Source organism: Anabrus simplex, chromosome 9, assembly GCF_040414725.1.
Source record: "Anabrus simplex isolate iqAnaSimp1 chromosome 9, ASM4041472v1, whole genome shotgun sequence".
Classification (NCBI taxonomy): Eukaryota; Metazoa; Arthropoda; class Insecta; order Orthoptera; family Tettigoniidae; genus Anabrus; species Anabrus simplex.
The window spans coordinates 85,121,401-85,146,033 of record NC_090273.1 but is presented as its reverse complement, the minus strand read 5'-3'; the positions used below and the strand labels follow the sequence as shown (position 1 = coordinate 85,146,033).

At 37.9% G+C, this 24,633-nt stretch overlaps 1 protein-coding gene across 3 annotated transcripts in view; it reads left to right on the top strand.

Annotated features, from left to right (window-relative positions):
- Nucleotides 1-24,633, top strand: part of lace (serine palmitoyltransferase long chain base subunit) — a 234,107-nt gene that overhangs the window by 118,496 nt on the left and 90,978 nt on the right. For all 3 annotated transcript variants that reach the window (XM_067153519.2, XM_067153521.2, XM_067153522.2), the window contains exons 6-7: nt 14,466-14,684; nt 14,954-15,117. In XM_067153519.2, the coding sequence (XP_067009620.2) occupies nt 14,466-14,684; nt 14,954-15,117 (383 nt within the window). The remainder of the gene's footprint in view (nt 1-14,465; nt 14,685-14,953; nt 15,118-24,633) is intronic.

Below are 24,633 nucleotides of genomic sequence, written 5' to 3'. Positions count from 1 at the left end.
CCCTCTCGAGCTCCCTTTCATATTGTTCTTGAGGTGACTACGTTTTCTCAACCATTTTTCTTCGTTTCGAAATGTAATAAGTTTTCCTATCGTGTCACCTCTTTAATATGGGATTAGCCCTTGCATTAACGGCCTAGTGCCAAGTAGATTTTAAACAAAATGTATTAGGAGTGCAGTTTCGCCTCCTCAAGTTGGTATTTTTGGAGGCCATGTAATTGTCCTGTTTCTTCACTGAATAGGCCTCAGTAGGTTGGGTATTTTTACCCCTGTGTTATTGTAATTGGAGGACAGCTTAAAGGTGGAGTTCGGTGTGGCCTTTGATAGGCTTGAATTTTGAGAGCGGGTTTGCTCTTTCTTAAAAGTTGATTTTGTGTGCCTCGAGGAGGCTTTATTAGGTAATTGGGAGCAAGTGCTCCTGGGCATGATTGGGGTTTTCTGCCCCTTTGTCGAATCTTGTATTTGGGTAAAGTTGGGCTTGCTGCTCAAGAATTGTGTGTCTGACTCTCGGAGCCCAAATCCTGTAACACTGTAATTGAACATTCTCGATTTGTTGTTAGGCTACTGAGTACCTGTTATATTTGTTATTTCTTGATCTTGAAAAGAAAAATATAACCTTGTTAAATTTTAAAATTAACTTTAATTTCGTAGATTGAGTCCTATTCATCCCAGCACCTTCTTTCACCTCTTAACTACCACGGATAACTCCGTAACAATTATTATTATTATTATTATTTTCTTGATTCGTTATGCCCAACTAAGGAGCGCTTGTGAACTTACTTAGCACAACGTTTCTTCTAGTCTTCCCAAAATCTCTTCATCCTTTTGCTGTGTTTCTTATTTTTGTTATTGTTACGGGGATACCCATGGAGCAGAAAGAGGTTAAAGAAGGTGCCGGGGTGAATGGGTCTATCTACAATATCAAAGTTGAGTTAAAACTTTAAAGGGTTAAGTTTCTTTTCCAAAAGCAAACTTAACAACAATATTTTTCACTGAGTGAACATAACAATACATCAGGTACAAAAGCAAACTTCAAACAAGACTAGGAAACTCCAAGATTCAGAATGTTAACAGTTTTGGGCTTCAAGCCCCTATTTTACAATGTCAGAGATACCGGATTCAGTTTACCAAAACTTTAATTCAAACTAAGGAATCATTTATCCAAGGGCAGAAATCCCCTTAATTCAAGAGCATTTGCTCCCTCAATTACAATGTCAAGCCTCCCAGAGGCACCCTTCACAGTTACAAAACTTTGAAAAAAGAGCTAACAGGCTCTGTTTCTTATGGCCCACTCAAGGCAATCATCAAAATTTTACACTCTCTGGCCTTCCATGGCCCAACTATAATTTGAAACAGGGGTATCTAGTACCCAACCTATGGGGCCTTTGTGAAAAAGAGCAGGTTAAGTAAACGGCCCAAAACACAAACTGAATGCAGGTGAACACTACGCTCCAGATAATAAAGTATTAAAACCTGTAGGGCTCTCGGCCGATGAAGCAGGGGCTATTCCCAAACTACTGAGGTGGCTTGCATGGAAATCACTTTAACACATTACAGGAAGAAAATCGTTACAAAATGAAGTCACCTCAAACCAAGATGAAGGGGAGCTCGAGAGGGTAACTCACTCTCTATCCCAGATTTACAATTGTAGATTTTATGAAGTTTTTACATCAGTCGAAATAAAGGTTACATTTTAGAAAAGTAGATTACATAGTTAAAGATTCGGACCTTCCCCTCGGAATAATTTGCGGCTACAGCAAGAAAGATGGAATTATGTGGCCGTTACCTTCTAGATGGTCTAGTTGCCGACGAAAGAGGCCGCCCGCCTCCTGCTTAAACACACACACTCAGATAGACGATGATCAATTGGCCAGGAAAGGTGAAAAGCCACAGTTTATAAACCCTCAGGGAAGGTTCGAGAGCATTCAAGATTAATCAGGACACACCCTCTAAAATTTTATTGGTTAACACAAAGTGAACAAGAAATGTGGGATTGGTTGAAAATTAATTACAAAAATTAGTGATTGGCTAGATTGAAAACTGGCGGAAAGAAAATGAAGTATTGCCAACCCAAAAATAAATGAACATAGATCAGTTATGGACGACCTAGAAATACAAAACTTTTTAAAATTATAAGTTCTTTCATCTTGCACCAGGGTGCATGATAATAGTTTTTAGTAGTTATTTATTTATTTATCGTATGATGTGCACAGATAGATTATATAAATAAGTATACAATATATACACAATATATACAAGCAGAAGCCTATAGTTCCAAATCAAGTCCATTGATCCATGTCAAGGCCTCCTCAGTTGCGTTATGAATGTCCTCCAAAGGACCTTGAAATGCTCTCCGTGGACACTCGGCAATTACGTGGTGGATGGTCTGTGAGGTAGCTCCACAATCACACCCAGAAGACTTCTGCCAGCCCCATTTATAAAGCGTATAGCCGCATCTTCCTTGATTGACTCTTATCCTGTTTAGAGTCCTCCATTGACGTCTGGGTAGATGGAATCCAGGAGGTTGAACATGAGGTAGAGTCACAAGATGTTGATTGGGAACAGAAGACTGCTGCCATTGGTGTAACCAGGCGTTCGTGATGAAGAACCCAGATTCTTCCAGTGTAAGTGCAGTGCGCCAGGGTGGAGATCTAGACTTAAGTCGAGGAGGGGCAGGTTGAGTAATATCCTGGTGAACGGGGAGGTTGGAGTCCTGGCTGGTCTTCTTCCACAGTTTTAGAAGAGCTTCAGACCTTCTTAAGCAAGGCGGAGGAATATTACTGAGTGTAGGCAGCCAGGCCACGTTTGTAGAGCGAATACAACCGGTTATGATGCGCATTGTTTGATTTAGTTGAGCATCAATCTTCGCAGTATGAGCACTGTTCAGCCAAATTGAAGCGCAGTATTCAGCAACTGAATAGCAAAGAGCTAGAGCAGTAGATCTCAACACTTGGTTGTTTGCGCCCCAAGATGTGCCGGCTAATTTTTGAAGAATATTATTCCGACTTTTAATCTTGGCGGCTGTGTTGTTAATATGATGTTTATATGTTAGGGATCTGTCTAATGTGACACCTAAATATTTTGGGAAGGGACAGTGTTGTAAGGATTGATTTCTGAATGTTATTGAAGGCTTGTAGTTGGCAAATTTATTTCTGAGATGAAACACAGATACAACAGTCTTTTGGAGATTTGGATGGAGACACTACTTTTGGAAGTATGTATCTAGCTTTTCTAGATCTGCTGTAAGAATTTGTTCAGCTTCTGGAAAACTTGGTGTTTGGCTAACCAGTAGTATATCATCTGCGTAAATAAATTTCCTGGACTTAGTTGCTGGTAAGTCAGCAGTATAGAGGTTGAAAAGTAAGGGTGCCAGAACAGATCCTTGTGGAAGTCCATCATTCAGTTTGTAGGTTTTGCTTACTGCATCATCCGAAAAGATCTGAAAGTTTTTGTTGCTAATCATATTGCCAATGAGATTAGTAAGCTTGACACAGGGGATGGCAGAGATAAGTTTTAGCAGAAGCCCTTCTCGCCAGACAGTATCATAGGCTGCTGATAAGTCTAAGAAGACAGCCATACTAATCTTCCGATTCTCAAATCCATTTTCAATATGAGAGGTCAATGCAAAAATTTGGTCAGCGCAATTTCTTCCAGGTCTGAAGCCAGCTTGTTCTGTGGGAAGGAGATTATTGATGGTTTCTGAGATCCTATTGTATATTAGTCTTTCCAGGAGCTTTAGAGTAACACTTAGCAGTGCAATGGGTCTGTAGTTTTCCACTCTCAGAGGGTCTTTGTTGGGTTTCAAGATCGATATTACTTTGGTCTTCTTGAATAGTGAAGGAAGGTTACCTGTCTCCAAAATATTGGAGAAGAATTTGGTGAGCCAAGTGATTGTTGCAGGTCCAAGATGTTGCAGGAATTCAGGATAGATGCCGTCTATACCTGCTGCTTTCCCGGATTTTATGTTCTTGATGCCTTCTAGGGTTTCCTCTCTTGTGAAAGGACAAGAGAATTGGGATGACTGTTTTGCTAATTGCTTTTTATGTTTCAGTGCTGACCGGATTTCCCTTACAACTTGTTTATCTCTATTGATCTTTGAGATAGAGATCATGTGTTTGGCTAGATCATTAATGTTAACACTCAGCTTCTGCCTGCCAGCTGGCTTTGATGAGTCAAGCTTTCTAATGAGAGACCAGGCCTTTCTACTTGAGTGGGTAAAATCAAGAGATGACACAGTGTCGTTCCAAATTTGTTTTCTATTGTCATTCAGTGATTGAATAAGTTTTGTGGCTGTTTCATTGCTGCCATTTTCCTCAAATTCCTTAAGAAGGCTCTCGCTCTCTGCAGTCCATCCAGGAATATATTCTTTACGGCATCCTCTTGGAATGCAGCGCCGAGCAGCACCTTTTATAACTCCAACAAATCTGTCATAGTTATTAAAGGTTGGCTTAATCCATCTTATATTTGCATCAGTTTGTTCTTTAAATTTTTTCCAATTAGCTTTTTTAAAGTTCCATCTAGGTTTCGGATAAGATCGAATGACAGGAATATACATGCCAATTTGGAGTATGACAGGCCGGTGTTGACTATGAGGGAAACTGTTGAGAACTGAGCGAAGTATCTGGTTTGGAGAGTTTGGGGATTGGGTTATGAAGGGAAGATCTGGAGTGTATTCCTTACCCCATCGGGCAGAGAAGAAGGTTCCTTTTTCTTTAGCATCATAGATTAGTTTAAGATTTTCCATGTCCATCCAGTCAACAATTGCCTCCCCATTTAGATCATTTTGTTGATAGCCCCAACATGTGTGATGACTGTTGAAGTCTCCTATGATTACGGTTGGGTGTTGTAAGGATGGTAGAGGAGGAGTGGGCCACATTGTGTTTGGTGGCTTATATACATTCATTATTGTTAGATTATTGATTTTAATTGTGACAGTGAAAATGTCATCACTTGAGCTACAGTCGACTACTGCGTAGTTAGTAATATTGTTTCTCACATAGGTAGCTAAGCCATACATCTCGTGGTTATTGTGAGCCACTAACTTGAAGCCTGGGATCTTGCCTCTTGTTCTTAGTTGCATTTCATTGGCTGTATGAGTTTCTTGTAGCGCAATGACATCAATCTGTTGACCTTTCAGAATTTTAGCTAGACACTCGCATTTTGCTCTGCTGATGCCTTCGATGTTAAGATGGCATATTCGAATTGAAGGTCCGATTTTTCGGCTATAGGCTTCCGGGTCCTGATAAGGACCGATTTCTTCATTACTCTGTGCATTATGACCGAGAGGTCTTTTCAGACAGTTCGATCGCATCTCTTCGCCGTTGCTTTCTTAGCACCACCCGGGGGACACGTGTAGGGTAATTTAAGGTTTCACCTACGGACGTAAAGCAACGCTCGTCCCCCAGTTTTTAGTAGTGTCATCTGTAGAAAAATGTCCAAACTTCTTGATGAAAGACAAGCAAAACGGGGAGAAATTCAGTCAGTTTAGGAAATTTCACAACAAAAGAATTACTTAGTATTTCAGTGGTGACATCTTCTGATTAAAGTTCCAACTTGTTGTGATAGCAGTTTCACTTTTGTTTGATAGAGAAGTTCTTTAAGGCGCTTATTTTGAATGCACGGCGTTGAGGTGTACCTCCCGGTACAATTATTATTACTAGTATTATGACTCTTATTGCCTTACGAATTTGTTACCCGATCTTAATTGTTCGTATTTTCATCATGCTTTTTGGTAATTAACATGTAAAATACTCAACAGTAGTTTAGAAGTTTACATTTCCTTGCATCTGTTATAAGAATAATAATATAAATTTGTTTCACTTGACTGTTAGGTGCAGGTATTTAGATAACATTATATGTACAGTATTAAGCATTTAATTTTAATTGTATTTATATTGTATCAGTCAACAGTATTTGGTTTTTCAGAGGTGCCAACTATTACGGATTGTCCGTAATGATTACGGATTTCACTTCGCGATTACGGCTTTACGGTCGAAGGGGAAATTATTACTTATATATGAAAAGCAACCTTGTCACGATAAAAATTAATTTCTGCAAAAAAAAGGAAAGAAGTAAAAAATGTTAAATCTCTTAGAGCATTACTGGTCAACCCGCCTCGTTTCAATGCTTGTACGTTGGCTACCAAACATATTTGGCAGTTATTTGGTCGTCACTTCCTTTTGTTTCCCGTGAGCGTTGTGAAATCACGGCCAGCTACATAGATATACGCTGCTCTCTTAGCAAGAATGACGCGGGAAAGACGTGACGTATCAAGTCGGCCGTGAGGTAGGCCCTACTCCTTGCCAACTCGCTACTCCTTGCCTTGCTGTTCTCCAGTGCGCACATTCGGCTCTCTGTTGTGTTCGTAGAAAGAATGGTATACTCGTATATTTAGCGCATTTCAATTCTAATTATCCTAGACGTTGATTCGAAAAGTAGTGATTGGTTTTGTGAAATGAAGCGGAGCAATTGTCAAATTGCATCTTCTTCTAAGAAGACAGCAGTGTTACAGAAATATCGAGACGGTTACACAAAGGAATGGCCATGCTTGCTTGCCTCACGTGTTAGTGAAAACCACGTGTTCTGTAGTGTGTGTTCGTTTGATTTCTCTGTGGCTCACGGTGGACGAGATGATTGCAGAAGACACATAGAATCCAAGAAACATCACACATACGGTGAATCAAAATTACGAAACCAGTCTGTTTCATCGTTCTTCGTAAAAAGTAATGAAACTGCGGTGACAAATGCCGAATTATTGTTCACATTTCTTTTGGAGCATAATATTCCGCTATCAGTTTCAGACCACGCTGGAAATTTGTTTAGATCAATGTTCCCCGACTCAAAAATATCTCAGAAATATGGTTGTGCAGGAATTAAAACCTCTGCTTTAGTTCAATACACGGCACCTGAGGCAAAACGGGAATTAAGTGAACTTTTGCAAATAACGCCTTTTTCCTTCGCTACTGATGGTAGTACGGATTCAAATGCAGATCCTATAGTTGTCTCTTTCTTTAATGCTCAGAGAGGTCAAATATCAACTCTTCTATTGTCATTGTTAGAGAGTAGTGACAGTACTGGTGAGGGAATTTTCTCTGTAATTAATCGTGAATTGTCTTCTTTAGCCATTCCATGGAAAAATTGCATTTCTTTTTCATCTGACAATGCATACACAATGATAGGGGCAAATAAAGGTGTTGCCAAATTTGTGAAGGACAGGCATTCTTCTGTTTATGTCCCGGGTTGTTCATGTCATCTCATACACATCTGTGCGCAAAAAGCATCAGCCCAATTGCCAGTCAATGTAGAGAACTTTTTGGTTCAGTTATATTACTATCTTGACAAGAGTTCTAAAAGACAAAACACGTTGAAAGTTTATCAGGCTGTTTGTGGCACAGAGGGTCACAAAATTTTGAAATATGTTAGTACCCGTTGGCTCTCGCTTCTTCAGTCTATTGATAGAGTTCTTGAGCAGTGGGAAGCTTTGACACTCATGTTTTGTAGTGAGACCCACCATAAAAGTGAGACCACCAAGCAATTTGAAACTGTGAAATCTTTCATACAAGACCCACACACAATACTGTTTTGCTACTTTCTTCAGAGTACACTTCCTGTTTTTAACTCTGTGAATATATTTCTGCAACAAGATGCTCCAGCCATACATCTTAGGAGGAAACTTACTGGTCTTTTAACTGACCTGTTGGTCAGATTTGTTCAGCCATGTTCTCTTCAGTCAGAATCTACCTCCATTTTGAGTGTTGAATTCAAGAGGAGGAAATACCAGAAAGCCAATGAGGACTTGGTAATTGGAGCAAAAGGTAGGGCATACTTGAAAGATAATGACTGTGATGAAGAGATGTTTTATAATTCTGTAAGAGAGTTTTATATGGCAGCTTGCAGTTACATTACCAGGAAATTTCCCCTTGATGATGAATTTCTTCATCATGCCGAAGTTGTAGACATCTCTCTCAGAACGAAGGTTTCCTATTCATCTCTTGAATACTTTATTCGATGATTCCCAACTTTGGTCAAAGAAAGTGAACATGACAAACTTGAAGAGGAATTTGCAGTTTACCAATGTGATACTTTCCCGGAATATATTGTACATGGACCTAACATTGATGTGAATTGGGGCCAGATTGCAGAGCTTAAAAATGAAAGTGGACAGATTAAGTATAAAACCTTAAGTAATGTTGTATTTGCAGAACTAAGTGTACCTCATAGTAACTCTCCCACAGAAAGAGTTTTCAGTGTTGTTAGGAAAAATCAGACAGAATTCAGGCCTACACTAAGTACATCTACACTGGAATCGCTTATGGTTCTGAAGACGAAAATGTCATCTCAGGGGGAAGTATGTTACAAGAAAACCTACACCGAAAAGCAGCTGCTGGGTGCGAAAAAAGCTACAAAGAATTTTTTATCGCAGAACTAACAGGTAATGAGCAAATTTTATTGCGTTATATGATATACTTTAGAATAGATGGCTGTAGGACAAACGGGGTGCTTTGGATTTAACTCGTAAAAGTTTTTGGCGCGGGGGGGGGGGGGGGGGGGGGGGGTGGTTGTTAAAAATGGGATTACTGATAACCCACTTCAAAGGTTGGCACCTCTGGTTTTTTAAGAATTATTTTGCCCTCCTTTTATTTTTCTGTTTAAATTTTTCAATGTTCTTATTGGAAGTGGTCAAGCATAGGCAAGGGCCGTGAGCTCTAACTTTGCCACAAAGGTAAGTCAAGAATGAATAAATAAATAAATAAATATGGAGGTCGCAGGTGGCCCATGCATGTATTTTTCAATATGTTAGTCATTGCCGCAATAAATGCATGCATCATTTATCGTGAAGTCATAGGTGACAAAATATCTTCCCAGGACTTCATTTTTGAGCTGTGAGAAGAAATGGCTATACCGAACACACTGGCAAGACATCCAGTGTACATTCCTAATCCAGTCTCGTATAGAAATTCAGTGAGAAAGACTTACCACACTGGAGGTTGTAGATACAAGAATAGATCTCATCACGTGTGTCAAATGTAGCAAGTATGCATGTGGACCTTTCTCCAGCGGTGTCCAGTACACTTGTGTGAAGTGTGATGATGATTGATGTTGCAGCTGGACCATTCCAGCAAATTGAGTTTGCAGCTGACTGTTCCAGCAGTTCCATACTAATTGTGTGAAATTTGAAGACACTTGAGGTTGCAGAGGAAAGAATGGATATGAGGAATATTTTTGTCTTACATTGTATTCGTTTTATCACATTAAATTACATTATATAGTTGTGTATTTTTGCTCTATAATGTAGAAAATTATTATATTAATGTTGTACGATATATTTGCGATTTGAAAGACCCTACTCTAGACATATATTTCACAGCTGTGAAAATGATGGATGATGGTCCTTCTAGGTATGCTTCTAACCCCAGTCGTGCTAGTGTGAAGGTATCCTAGTTGTGACTTGCTGGAGGTGCTAATAAAGCAATAGTTCTAGCTCTTCTGCATAGCTTTTAAAGCTCTTCCAGTGCATACATGCAAACTCCATCCCTCTGCAGCGTATCAGCCATCTGTCAGTTTGGTTTCCTTCAACTTTCATTGACAGAGAGCCCTTTCCCTCATTTGCCGAAATGTCTGATCTTGTGCTTCTTATTTTAGTTGATCTATAAAAGTGAGCTGTAGTCTTGCTGTTTCTTTTCCTCACAGTGTGTGCGCAGTCCAGGCTGAGTGGTCTTTCGTGCAGTTGTCTAGGAATTATTCCTCCTTCATCAACTCGATTAAGTACGTACTCATTTGTGATTTGATCTGTCATGGGAATCTTAAGTAGGCACCTCCAACACCACATCACAAATGCAGAACACAACCAGTCAGGGTGAATTAGGTGTCCATGTTTCACACTGTTCAATCCCACTCGCCACACAAATATTTTAACCAATAGCTTCCTGAGCTCTAGGCTCAATGCACAGATGGTTAGCATTTTCTTTCCATTCCAACCCACACTTTGACGTCTTGTTGACAGTAGCTGTCCTCCAATATTATCCTACTCAGGTATTAGAAAGATTATACTTGTTCCATTGTCTTAGTTTGAATAGAAATTTTGAAATCTTTCTTCATTTTACCTGCTGAATGCAAACTGTAGTGTAACTTAACTAATGGCTCTAAGAGTCAAATCACTCAAACGTGGTCACAGTATTGAAATATGTAGACTGAATATTGTAGATATCAGTTGGATTGTGTTGAAATGCAGGAAAGGGAAGTGGGTGGACAGCAGTTATTAATCCACGTTAGAATGCATTAGAGACCTGAAGAAATTGTTCAGAATGCATTGCATGCCTTTTCAATTTAATTAGGAAGTTTGGATGTGTTGTGTAGTCTGCTTCAGGACTAGTAAGTATTGCTGTTGTACATAGTCATCCATTCCCTGTTCCAGATCCTCTGGGTACGGTAGTGGCAGGCCATCCACCTCGCTCTGTCCTTCTACCACTCCTCTGTGAACACTGTGAGCATTGATTCCTCTGTCCTTATTGCACTCCCTCACTGTATCTTTCCATCTAGTTCTGGGCAGGCCTCCAGCCCTCTTCCCTGTCATCCTATCCTTGTGTGTCTGCTTTGGCATTCTCATAATGTGCCCAAACTACTTCATCTTTGAATCAGTCTTGTCCTACAACCTGTCATCACCAGCTCTCTTATCACTTTATTGTGTACCTTGTCTTATTTTTCTTGCGATTCTTTTCAAGAACCTCATTTCAGTTGCTTGGATGCTCTTGCTTCTCTCGGTCAGTGTCCAGGCTGCTGAAGCGTCCGTCTCGTTGAGAACATCCTTGTAATTTGGTGGCATGTCCTTGTTCCGTGGAACTTTGTGGCTTGTTCAATCTGTGTTTCTCTCTCTGTCTCTTTTCGTCCTATTTTCTTTCCTCTGACGATATATTACCTAAATGTTTAAAGCAGTCGACAGTATCAACTCTTTACAAAGGAAAAATTAAATGTATCCTAATTCAATACAAAACAATTCCAGCATTAGATGGAGCAATAAAATTCAAACATGTTTAGACTTCTTCAATGAAATAAGTGGGGGCTCAAACGAGTCGAAATATGTTTGAATTTTATTGCTCCATCTAATGATGGAATTACATTTTGTACTGAATTAGGAGGATACATATAATATTTCCTTTGTAAAGTGAAAACCGTCAATACGCAATGATTCTAATATCTTGTAATAACAACTCTTAGCATTCTGTACGTAATTATTGTTGAATATCAATGTTATCATATCGTTACCGTATTTTATGTATTGTAGTGAAACGATGCGTGTCGTACTTTCATTGATTTCAGCAAATTAAACTGTCTTCTTTACAGGTTGGTCATATACAGCTACAAATAGCTGTATAGATATATAACTATTATCAGTTAAACTGGTAAGTTTTCTTGTTGCATCCATTGTTTGAAGTAGATTGAGTAGTCTAGTGTGGATGTGACTAGATCGCTCTCTCCTTTTTCCAAAAAAAAAAAAAACCAACCCTATTTAATTGCTTGTTTCTGCTGGAGTTTAGTAGCAGTGTATGGCTCATTATTTTGTATTAAATAATGCCCTATTTTTGCTGATGACAATCTAATTTATATTGTGTGTGTATTTGTGTGCATATACTGGTTTGCTGATGACAATCTCATTTATATTGTGTGTGTATTTGTGTGCATATACTGGTGTGTGTGTGTGGGTGTTTTGTGATATGTGTGGAAAGTGTTTCTTACTAATAGCTCTGTCAGTCTCGTATTTTGTTGCTTAGGAATGGAGACCTCATGTGTAACAACAAGTCTGATTTCACAAACAAACAAAAATCCTGTCCTGTGTGATTGAGAATCGAGAGAATGAAGCACCAGTTACAAATTATAAATTCAATTTGATGATAATCCTGTTGATAAATACAAAAAACTGGCTCCCTTTGTGAATCAGTTGTAGTGATGGTCTCTGGATCCCAAGCCCAGCAGAGGTGTAATTCCAATATACTTGGTCTGTTATTGGAAATTATACATTTTCGAGTTAACTCATTTTTGGTTGCCAGAGTTTTGCCACTGTGTGCCAGTTTGGGCTCATCAGTTGGTAACTAGCACCCCTACCAAAACACATGACTAGTGCACGTAGTGGAGACCTATGGGAATTGAAATCTACATTAACAGTAGAGGTGGTTAAATTTTTGAAGTATGAAAGAAAAAAAAAGTCCATTTGACATTCCATGGCATACAAAGTGAGCATAACAGAATTCATTAAAATCACCCAAGAGAGATTGTTTCATTCTGTCATTTGGTAAAATGGAACACTGAAATTGATAGCCTAGATGGCATCTAATCAAAATGACTGTAGCAGAGTCCATACAATTATCTGTATATTTAAAACACTAGGCTGATTTTTTTAACATTGATTTTGAGAGAACCGCTTAACCAATGGTCATCATAAAGCATTCTGACAAAAGCTCTTGGCCTGTAGATTTACAGTGTGTCTTTAAAAGCATAAAATTTTCTTGCCGTATATTTTTAAATAATGAAAATAAATGTAGCATTTTGATTGGCTAATGCGCTTGCCTGCTGGCGAGCCCAAGCCCGCCTGAACTGTGAGAGTGCTGAGAGGCAGTCACGATAGAGGAGGTGGAAGGGGAGTTTGTGGACAGGGAAAACCATTGTTTTGATAATCCAGCTGTTGAACAGTGCATGTTACATTCAACATTCCTCTAAATTTATGTGAGAATTCGGTGTCTGGTTTAAAATTATATTCCAAAGCAGCTGGCGATATTAGATTACCACTGCCCAATATAGGATAAAGTCCCAGTGGCAAATAGTCATTTATTAATGTGTGTAAATTGTCTTCTAAAATATATATCATAGAAAATTACATTCCATTCCTTCTTGTTCTCGGTAGAGATTTCATAAATGTTTTGTCATATGCCAAATAATTACTTATAAAACCATACCCCATTTTGTATCATCCCCGAAGGGCCATGCCCTGCCAGGCGACTGCTGCTCAGCCTAAAGGCCTGCAGATTACGAGGTGTCGTGTGGTCAGCACAACAGATCCTCTCAGGCATTTTTCACGGTTTTATAGATCATATCTATTCATAAATATATTAAGTAATATCCTCTTTTAACCTTTCTCAAAATACTCCAACCTACATAGAAATATGTGGGCAAAACACACAAAATGGAATTTCCTGATTTGTTTTGCAAGACATTGGTAACAGTGACTGCTTCTGTGTAGATGGTGATTGATCAAATGTTATTGAACAACCAGCCAGAATTTTAGCACATGTTGATAGTGTAATTGAAATTGACAGCAAAGCGTTCACTTCTGCAAAATATATTAATTTTCTTCAAAGATGTCATTCTTAAGAAGTGAATGAATGAATTAATTGGAAAGTCATTGAGCTTATGCCCAGTAATTCAAAACCATACACTAGCATCAACAAATTAATACTGAAAATGAAAGGAAGGCTAGCTACTTCAATTTCCTTCAGAATTCTTGAATTCATTGGCATTATGGTTTGCCTCCATGTATGCTTATTCTAAAAATTAGAGCCTTTATGCTCCTTAATAATCTGAATGTTTCCCTACGGCTCCTCATCAGAAACAGATTAGAGCCTAATTCAAAGAAGTATGTACAAAAATGGTTAGATTTGGAGAAAATAAGTGAAGATAAGGCTGGACAGAGCTCTGATCCCTCAAATTGACTTCACCATATCTGATAAAACACTTCTATTTTATTTCAAGAGGCATCAATTTCCAGTTCGTTTGGCATTTGGTATCATGACCAGTAAACCCCAAGGGACATAAAGATCTCAGTTTACCTCAGGCAATTTTCAGCCATGGCCAATTAAAGGTTTCAATGTCAAGAGAGCGATATTTTAAAGTTGGAATAATGCCGACAGGTACAAGGAATGCACGGAGCAAGGGGCTACGTGGTTTGGGTCACTAAGCTATTAGCTTCCATTTGGCAGATAGTAGCTTCAAACTGTCAGCAGCACAGAAGATGGTTTTCCATGCTTTCCCATTTTTATGCCAGGCAAAGGCCAGGGCCAGTTCTTTTTCACTTCTAGCCATTTCCTATCCCATTGCTGCCGTAAGACGTGTCCGTTTGATGTAACGAAAATTGTACAAGGAATGTCATATATAAGGAAATCCTTCAATAAATATTTACCTCATTGACCATCATGTCTTGACAGGTTTCAGATTATTGTTGTTGTTATTATTATTATTATTATTATTATTATTATTATTATTATTATTATACAGAAATTAATTTTTGTTCTTTTGCTCTGTAGACAAAATTGCAGATACAAGGTGTCCATTCATAAGTTCTGATTTATGATGCAGGTTACCTTTTAGTAGCCTTTGGATTTTTTCATGTAATGACTTAAAACTTTTTTCTATTTTCAGTGTTTTGTCCTTACAATAGAGGAAATGATGATTGTTAAGCTATTTCATTTATTTATTTGTAGGTACTACACCATTAATACAAGAATTGGAAGCATTAACTGCAAGATTTATGGGCGTGGAAGATGCTGTTGTGTTTGGAATGGGTTTTGCTACAAATGCTTTGAACCTTCCCACCATTTTGTCTCCTGGTTGTCTAGTTGTGAGCGACGAAAAGAACCATGCATCACTCATCCTTGGACTGCGAATGTCTGGAGCTACCATCAAGGTTTTCAAGCACAATAGTATGTTACCGTTCAGTTATTAAACTACTACTATTACATACATGATCAAAAACTAGTGTTCAAGTACATTAATTCTCATTTAAAATGCCTCACAGTGCCTTATTGATGTGCCTATTACTACCTTAACATTTTGAGTTATTAAGGCAGATTTAGCATAAAGCAGTGTATTTTGTTTTCTTTTTCTTGATTTACAAGATTGTCACTATTGACAAAGCTTACAATATTTGTACTTCGTTTGAAAAATTTAAAAACACATTGTGATCTTGTAGATATGAAGAGTTTGGAGAAGATATTGCAACGTAGCATTGTTTCTGGTCAGCCTAAAACTGGAGAACCTTGGAAGAAGATCCTGATTGTTGTTGAGGGTGTGTACAGTATGGAGGGATCCATTGTCCATTTACCTGAACTAATTGAACTTAAAAAAAAGTACAAGGTAATAACATGTGAAACTTGTGACTTTTTAGTTTAATACATTTTTCATTCCAGTCCTGTAATGCTTAATTTTTTTAATACCAACTTTTGTGTTAACAACATTTTGAATATCAAATATACTGGCATTTATTTACAGTGTTACAGACATCTTTGTGTTTAATCACAGCTTTCACTAGTCAAGGCATTGTGTATGCTATGGAACAGCGTCGCAGTGGGTGGTGGTTGCTGTCCTTTAACTAGACACATCTGGGGGTAAAATCAAGACCCAGCTACTTGTATTTCAAAATAACAAATGATTGTTGACCTACATCATTGTGAACATCGCCTTGCAAGCTTAAACTTAATATCTAAGTCAGTCAACAAAACATACATACAATCTCAAAAAATTCTCCTTAATTTAACTTATACTGTACTACAGTAGTTTGCCTGATGTTATGATGACACTATCAGTAATTTAGTTTTGTTTTTACACTTGTCTAAGAATTATTTCCCAGCGAATCCATTTGAATATGTACACACTGTTGTAGTGAACCAAAGTTTTTATGGTACAGTTTTCAGTTTGAAAAAAATAACTACTTCCTGAATCGTTAGTAAGTTCATGAAACATTACACAATTCATCTAGTCAGACATCGAACTTCCTACAAAACTTGAAAGTACCATTCTGCGAGTTAGAAAAAATAGTAATACAGATACTGAGGGACATTCTGCAAATCATTCACTTCCATCTGTACCTGAGAACGTGATTGACATTTCTCCCTCACCAACCCTGGGAAAAAAGATAACAGCTTCAACGATTAAATTTTCATTTCTTGATATTTTTAAACTCCATTTAAATTTTATTCCGGATCCAAATGGTCACCCTCATTGGAGGACGGACGATTTATTTCTTTAATAAATCTCTCTCTAGATCGTCAGTAATGACACACGGTGCTTTCAATCCAGGTAGATGTATTTCTCATAAGACGCCTTTACACATTGTTGCCAAATTTGACCCTATATGTACAGTTTTCCACCCAGAAATTTTCGTCAGCTAGGTGGTAGGAATGAGTAGCCGGGCAGGGAATACTACGTAAGAAATCAATATGAAAACAATTTCAATATTCTCCTCAGGGCATTAACTATAAATAAATAATAAACATTAACTGCAAAGCTGGACTATTTTAATGTTATCACGAGCAAGACATAAGAGTATTTTTAATTTCTAGTTTTCTACTGCTCGTTCATAATCATGTAATACGGGCTTAGGCCTACCACTCCGTTGCCGTGGATTGTTGTACGGGTTTGTGACAAGTGGAATCGTTCTAGAACGTGATTCCACGCTAATCCAGACAACACTCGCGCACAACACTACTTGATAGTCAAGCTAAACATTTGAACTCCAATGTAATTGATGCAGTTATGCTGACAATAATGAATAAACTGTTTACAGTATTTACTTGTGAATTTGGAGTACCCAAAATGACTCAAATATGTATGAATATTATGTAACTAGCACCTGTGTAGGTTATGTTAGCTGGCTGGTCTGTAAAAACAGCTGGGTGTTGCACCCATTAAAAATTGTTCTAGGGAGAGCACTGAAGTAGGTAAAAAATTTCATTCTGTATCTGTACTGACAATTTATCACAATTTTTACATATGAGGTCATCCTCAGTCATAGATGCCATAATAGGGAATAATATAAAGTATAAAAAAACAATCATCAAATATAAAATTGAAAACGCTTGGTATGTCCTAATATTTATCATCAGAAATTGAAACCAAAAAAGTCTGTTAGCACGTTTGGTCTTGCACAAGGTGGATGTTGTAATAACATCTGAACTAATGTGGGACATTTCTACGACTTTCTACAAAATATTTTAAGTAGGTTATGAAATTGTCCAGCTCCTAGACTGCCAAGTCAGCGTAGAGTCCTTTGGTTCGGAGGGTCCCAGGTTCAATTATTCGTCAGGTCGGAGGTTTTAATCGCGTCTGGTTAATTCCTTCAGTTTGGGGACTGGGTGATTGTGTTTGTCTCAAGAATCTCATCTTCACACATATTCAACACTACACTGCCAACCACGACAGAAATACACAATAGTAAACGCATCCCTCCGCATACGATACTGGTCAGCAAGGGCATCTGGCCATAAAAGAGGATCAAGTCCACATATTAGAAACAGATCATATTCGTGATTCCACCAGGGTGCGGAAAAAGCAGGGAAGAAAGTGTTTCAAAATTTCAGGCTATTTGGATGTGTGTACTGTTCAATTCTGTTTGGGCATTATTCAGTTGCCTTTTCGATGAAAGTCCCATGTTCAGCTAAACATTCTTTCTTTCTGTATTCATCCTTTGGAGGAAAGAGAGCACTTTTATTTTCTGGATATAATAAGGGGTGTTTGACTCTATCACTTTGATATCTCAAAACTCATGCTGGTTTTAATAATTTAATCCTCTTAGCGCCCAGGCCATATGCTAAATATATGACTAGAATGCCAGACCAGTTCACAGCATTCTGCAGGTGCTATTTAAAACCCTGTATATTGAATCATCACCAAAATTTTGACCTTACTGCTGATAGATTTATATAGTGAAACCTGTCCAAATCGGACACTGGATAACATGGAATCCTGTCTATAATGGAATATTTTCTTGATCCAGACTAAAATTATATGTATTACCTGTTATTTTTTCTGAATAAAACTGAAACTGCTCAATGCGGAAACGGAAATTGTTTGAGTTTTCAAAACTGAATTCACATTTTTAACAGGCTATTCTATAGTAAATTATGTTTAAAACAGGATTCACTTTTTGAACAGGCTATGCTGAAGTAAATTTTATGTTAAAACAGTTTGTAGTTTCAAGCAACTCGCAACAGTAGGCTGTGGAGGTAAACACAAACTTCCTTTGTTCTAGGGCGACAGTCGCGGCAAGAACCTCCGCATTGCTTACAGGGGAGCAATCTGGCTTTCCAGTCCCTGTAAGTGGTGGAGTGAATATGGTTATTCTTGTGTAAAAATGTGGCGCTGTCATTACACGACAAAGTCAAAGTGATAGAAATGAAGGAAAAAGAACAAAGAAAAGTTCAGGATATAATGTTACAGTTTCATTGCGGTAAAACACAGATCTCGTAATGAGCAAGTGACTGGGAGGTAATAATGGTGACATGAAATGGAAGCAGAAACTGACAGGGTATGAAGAAATTGAGTTGCTGTTGGAGTGGTTTGTTAATGCTCCTTAAAAAAAAAGCCTATTTGTGGACCTATTCTTCAAAGCCAAGTCGTTGAACTTGCCAAAAAATTGAATAAGCCAGAATTCAAGGCTTCAGATGGTTGGCTTGAAAACTTTAGACATATGCATAATATCGTTTGGAATCAGGTGTGTGGGGAAGCAAGTGATGTTCACCTTACTGTGAGTGGCAGGTAAAGCTGACATTATTGGATGGGTTTTTTCCAAACATCTACAATGGAGACGAAATGTTTGTTCTATAGAGTACTTCCTTCAAAGTAGCTCTCGTTGCACGGAGAAAAATGTGTAGGCAGCAAAATGTCTAAAGAATGGTTGACTGTTTTTCTTTGCGGGAATTTGGCGGGAAAACTTGAAAAACCTTTGGTGATAGGAAAATCAGCTAAGCCACAGTGCTTCATACATCTAGATCCACGTAATTTTCCAGTCATATGGAGAGCAAACAGAAAGGCGTGGATGACTGGTGCTCTGATGGAGGAATGGCTCATTAGTTTCAATGCCAAAATGAAGTGGGAAAATTGTAATGTGTTGGTATTCCTTTAAAATGCTACATGCCATCCACACATTAAATTTTCCAACATAACACTAGCATGGTTTCCACAGACACAAGTATCGCTCAGCCCATGTGCCAAGGTGATACCTACACCTTTAAAAGTCACTACAGGAGACTAGTTCTACAGGCAATAGCTGCGAAGATGGAGAAGGGAAGCTAGTGCCAGTGACATGGCAAAATCTATTTATGTGCTGGATGCATTGAACTGGATCCACATGGCAGTACAGAAAATAAAGCAAGAAACTGTTACAAATATTTCAGGAAGGCTAATTTTCTTCCCAGCACTGGAGATAACAAACTCTTGGATGAAGTGGATGATAGTATGCAGCCATATCATCCATGTGTTCATTTGGGAACTTTGACATGGATCCTGCCCAGTACATCGACAATTGTGATGTCATATCAAACCGCTGATTTTGCGACAGAAATCATTGTTGAGAGACTTGAGGAAACAAACAGGGCAAAATGATGATGAAAGTAATGAGGAAGAGGAGTCGCTCTCTAGAAATCTCTTAACTTTAGTGAAGCTCTTGCGCACATAAGGGTCTAATAAAAAATTCGCTGCCACACGGAATTTGCCTCAACTATATGAATATTTATACCGGGTTAAAGAAACCGTCGAGAAAAGTTCAATCCAGCGCAACACCAAGCAGGTGAAGATGACTGACTTTTGGAGCTCCAGCAGCAAGAAATAAATTTGTGTGTATGGACGAACAGTTTTGTAGTAGCCTTAGTGTTCATTTTTAATTTAATGTGGTTATTAAACTTTTAGTGTTTTAAGTGTTTACAAAATTTGTGCTGTGAATTGGAATTACATCCAGATTCATTGATGGATAAGACACTGGAGGCTTTTAGTAACGTAAGTATTGTTGCCTAGTGTACAAGTTTTCACACACTGTATAGCATGCCTTTCACTTTTAAGACTTTTGAAATGACAGTGTATAACAATGTCACATTAAATACTGTCCAAATCGGAAAAAATGTTGGAACCCGACCACTTCAATCTTGAACAGGTTTTACTGTATAAGGTGGCATGATCTTAAATGAGTATAAAAATATCAAAACTTTTGTTCACATAAAAGATTAAAAATTTAAAAGAAGGAAGAAAAATAATATAAAAAATTCCAATCCTTGATGAAATATCCCAACTTCTCCGAAATTCCTGTCTGAAGAAGTAATCACAGAAAATATTGCATACAAATATTGAGTAATTAAGTTGTTCTATGTCGAATGTAAACAAAACATTTAGGACCATTTCATCAGTATTAAAATGCAGTCACCTGGTTAATTAGTTATCAGTATTTTTGTTTTCATCCTCGGATGGTGGTGTAAAGTATTCATGTGTTTCAATGTAATTCTTGCAATCACTAATAGTCATTTTCATTTAGCACAGTTTTCAGCCACAGGCTGGATCTGTTTGGAATGTGAGCTTCTCCATAATTTTGTGTTAGAGTAAAACCTCGTTAATTCAAAGTCATTGGGACTCAAAAATCGGGCTTCGAATTACGTGATTTCGAATTAACCGCCAATTCACAATTCTGAAGTACCAACCCTCGCTGCGTTACAAAATATTCTAAGGCCCGTTACTGCATGCAGTTAACCTTGATTCACAGTTTATACCTTTCCAAATGCCATGAAAAAAGAACTATTTCCAAAATGTATCCAAGAAGGTGCATTTGCCGTATTCAAATAATGCACTTGGATATATCACTGACACACATAACCTCACGGAACGAAAGAAAGAAGGAAAAAAAGCACGATTCAAAGACGAGAAATCTATGCTGGCTCCCATGTGCAAGTACTTTATTCATTGAAATACTATACTGTAAGCATTTTAGATGCTTTGTATTTACACAGAAAGTGCCCGATGTCCTTAAAATCGAACTTCCCTATGACTATCCTTGTACAATTTCCCGCCATGGTACTTCTCTTGTACTTCAGAAATGTAAACACTTGCCGCGTCACAAAGTATTCTAAGACTCATTAATACATGCAATCACATCGATTCACGGTTTAAACCTTTCAAATGCCATGCATGGGAAAAAAGTATTTCCAACATGGATCCAACAAGGTGCATTTACAATGTTCAAATAATGCACTTGGGTAAATCACTTACAAACATAACCTCACGCAACGAAAGAAAAATATCACACAATTCAAAGACGAGGATAAATTATTGCTGGTTCCCCTGTGCAAATGCTTTATTTTTTTGTATTTCTGTACTGTTTGCATTTTTAGATGCTTTGTTCTGGCACGGAAAGTGCCCGATGCCCATAATATTGTGGCTTATCGATCTTTCCTATGACGAGGGGATAAAGTTTCTCGCTTCAATGTGCAGTTTATTGCAACTGCAACCACGGCTGTGATTGCAACGCACTACAGACTACAATGACCCCCATCCTCACACTTGTACGATTCTCCGGCTGGCACTTTCTCCTTTAAAACCATATGATCGTTTGGGCTCGCATTAAAATAAAGTAATGCAGTTTTATCGGCAATGACAATATTGTTCGGTGCCTACGAATTTATTATATGAGCCACATTTTTTTTTTTCGTCAACTGTTGGCGTCGCCAGTGTTCGCGGATTCTGTTTTCCCGCACACTGCCCGTTGCGTAATATTACGGCGTTCCTTAAAAGTTTGAATACAAAAGAATTCCGATTTCATTCAACTTAGTAATCATGAAGCGCACTGTAGATCCACCGAAGTGAGCGTAAATGCGGAAAGCTATGGTACCTCTGCACGTTCCGGAACTCGCGTTCTATTATGACGCGGATAAATTTCGAGTTGGAATTACTCTGTAACATACTACTGTTTTAAAATGTAAAGGCAGTTTCGAATTAAAAGTCTAAATTTTGGTAATGGAGCCGAGATTGTACTTCGAATTACGAATTATCCGTATTTCGAATTAAACAATTTAAATAACATGCAAAACTGTATCTCATGTTTCCGGGAACGAGACCTTCTTCGAATTAGGCAGGATTTTGAATTAACTGATTTCGAATTATCGAGGTTCTACTGTACTTTGTTTTAAAATTCAACCAACTCATCTTAAAAATCACATCTACTGCTGAGTGCAATCTTACATGACCTGCGACAGATGTGAAGTTTGAACATCTATAATAATGAAAGGAAGTGTTTGTCTGTGTGTGTTTTGAGTGTTAGTGAGTTACAAACGAAAAACCATCGGGAAATGTATATTGGGATATGACAATCCAACATGCTGTCACCAAGATTAAATGCATAGTCACTGTCGCTAGGCAAGTTACATAAGATAGGTAGAGAACACAATTCAAGGAGCTATTTTACGTCCATGGCCAGGGTTGCCACCAGGCAAAAAGTGTTCGTACTGTATCCTCTCGGGTCTGCCCCGTGGATTAGCACTGGGAGCACTCTACACTCAGGGCCTTAACAGGTTCTTCTTGTTGTGGGGCTATTTCAGAGAGTCGCAGGTTTTTGTATGTGCCACAGATAGCTAAGGTGTTCAGATGAATACGTGTCACATCTGTAGTGAAAAATTGGATTTGGAATCCTATCGGGCGACCTAGTTTCTTAATTTCTACATTGAGGTTTTCAGTCCATCGCTGTTCAGTTTGCATTATCTATTTTTATAATTTGTACCATGCATGTAATGACCGTGACTTTGTTTTAGGTTAAAGTTACTCATATTTCAATTGACCTTGAGGTTTGAATTAAGTTTAACGGTAAGGTTGTTTACATCTAGGTTATAATGAAAGGATGGAGATATTCTGGATTGGATTTTGTTTATCGATTTAAGTGAACCTGCCTAACTAAGGCGAAACCAAAGCGTGACCCTAATTTTCAATATTTGAAATCATTGATAATGACACTAAGACGGCTGACTTACTTCAATTAATTTAGACCTATTTCAACATAATGCAGTGATCTTGAGTTAATTAATCTTCATTTTGCCAAGAGCTATTCGAAATTACGAACACATGTTTACATTTATTCATTAATCGACATGAACCTTGAAATGAATAATTATTTTTGAGATCTCATTTTTAACCTGTTCTGTTTGCATATATCACTTATCTGATCATACTCTTTGTTTACTTTCATTGTTATGGGTACCCCTTTTGTTTTACTTTCATACAATGTTTACATAACGAGAAGTTTAATTTTACTCTCTTCGAACAAGTCCAGCTAATAATAATGCCTTTTCATGTGATGCCTATCCTACCTAAAATCAACAATAATCACCATCCTAACTAACTTATGCTGTCCTGATGAGGGGCGTATCGACGCAACAATAGTTAGACGCCCATCCTTGCACATACCTTCGATGATCGTATTAACTTAATACTACTGCTTAGAAAGAATAATAAGAAACAACAGAGTAAGAACAAGAAATATGTGCACTCAAATGCCAACCAAACATCACATGATATCTCTACTACTTAAACTTGACTACTATGCCCATGAAGTGAAACACCTAACCTAACCGATATCATGGCATGTGTCCTCGTAGTTATGTCCGTGATAAGCTTCCTGCACGCCGCAAATGTATCGCCATCGTACCAACTGAAATCATAGTAACCGAACGTAAATTCTGAATATGGCATCCGTAATGTCGTGGTAATCGATTGAATAACCGTGGCCGACATCGCATCGCAATTAATAATCATCATCATCATTTTAGCTTATACTTACATATGAACATTACAATGTTAGCATTCACTCATGTATGGATATTACAATCTTAGCATTCACTTACACATGGATATTACAATCTCAGCATTAACTTGTATATGAACATCACACCTCCATTTACATGATCTTACTTTACAGCAACGTAACAAGTTAAAATGCACGTTCTACGTAACCGCTTTTGGATGAATTTTCACTATCACTATCACTAGCACTTTTCACTATTTCAATCACTGAACCTCACATGAGCCTTGTGTATCACGATATCACCCTACTCTATATTATTTATCAACACAATAACTATTACCATCGCAAGCACTTAATACACTTGGCACTCACATCATCATTATTATTATTATTATTATTATATTTATTTCACGTCGATTCACATTAGTATCATCACTCGTAACTTTGTTATATTTGTATCACTTACCTGCAGAACATCTCCATTGTTACTTCGATATGCTGTTGCTTCATGATCGTTCTCGTAATTATAGTAAACCTGCTGCAATTATCATTCGAAGAGCAGCGTACCCTTGAACTTGCATCATTTGCTGTCTCCGTACTTGTATTAAATCATGTATCCATTTACCTGCGTTACCTGTGTTAACTTCACAATAAATATGCTCAGATTCTATGCTAACGCATGTTACATATGCATACATAAGCTCGTGCCTTTCAGTAATCGCGATACCACAACATTATATAAACAATGCCGAAGTCGCCTACTGACATAACTAATCGTTCACTCACAAGATACCATAGAATTTTGAATACCGTGTCACCAAACGCGTGTATGGATTACTACAGCCCAAATTAACATATCACGTCGCTCATTGTGCAATCATTATTATGTCTTAACGAACTACTTCAGGACATGTACTGAATATACACTACTATCTACATTGAGGATACTAGTAAATAAAATAGTATGTAAATAAATGCTGCATAAAATAAAATACACAAGGCATTATTATTAAGAAGAATGTAAAACTACTGACTTGGATGGCCAGGGTATCGGAAAGCACATGGCCTAGGTTATCCTTCCTTGTAACCACGCCATCATCTCA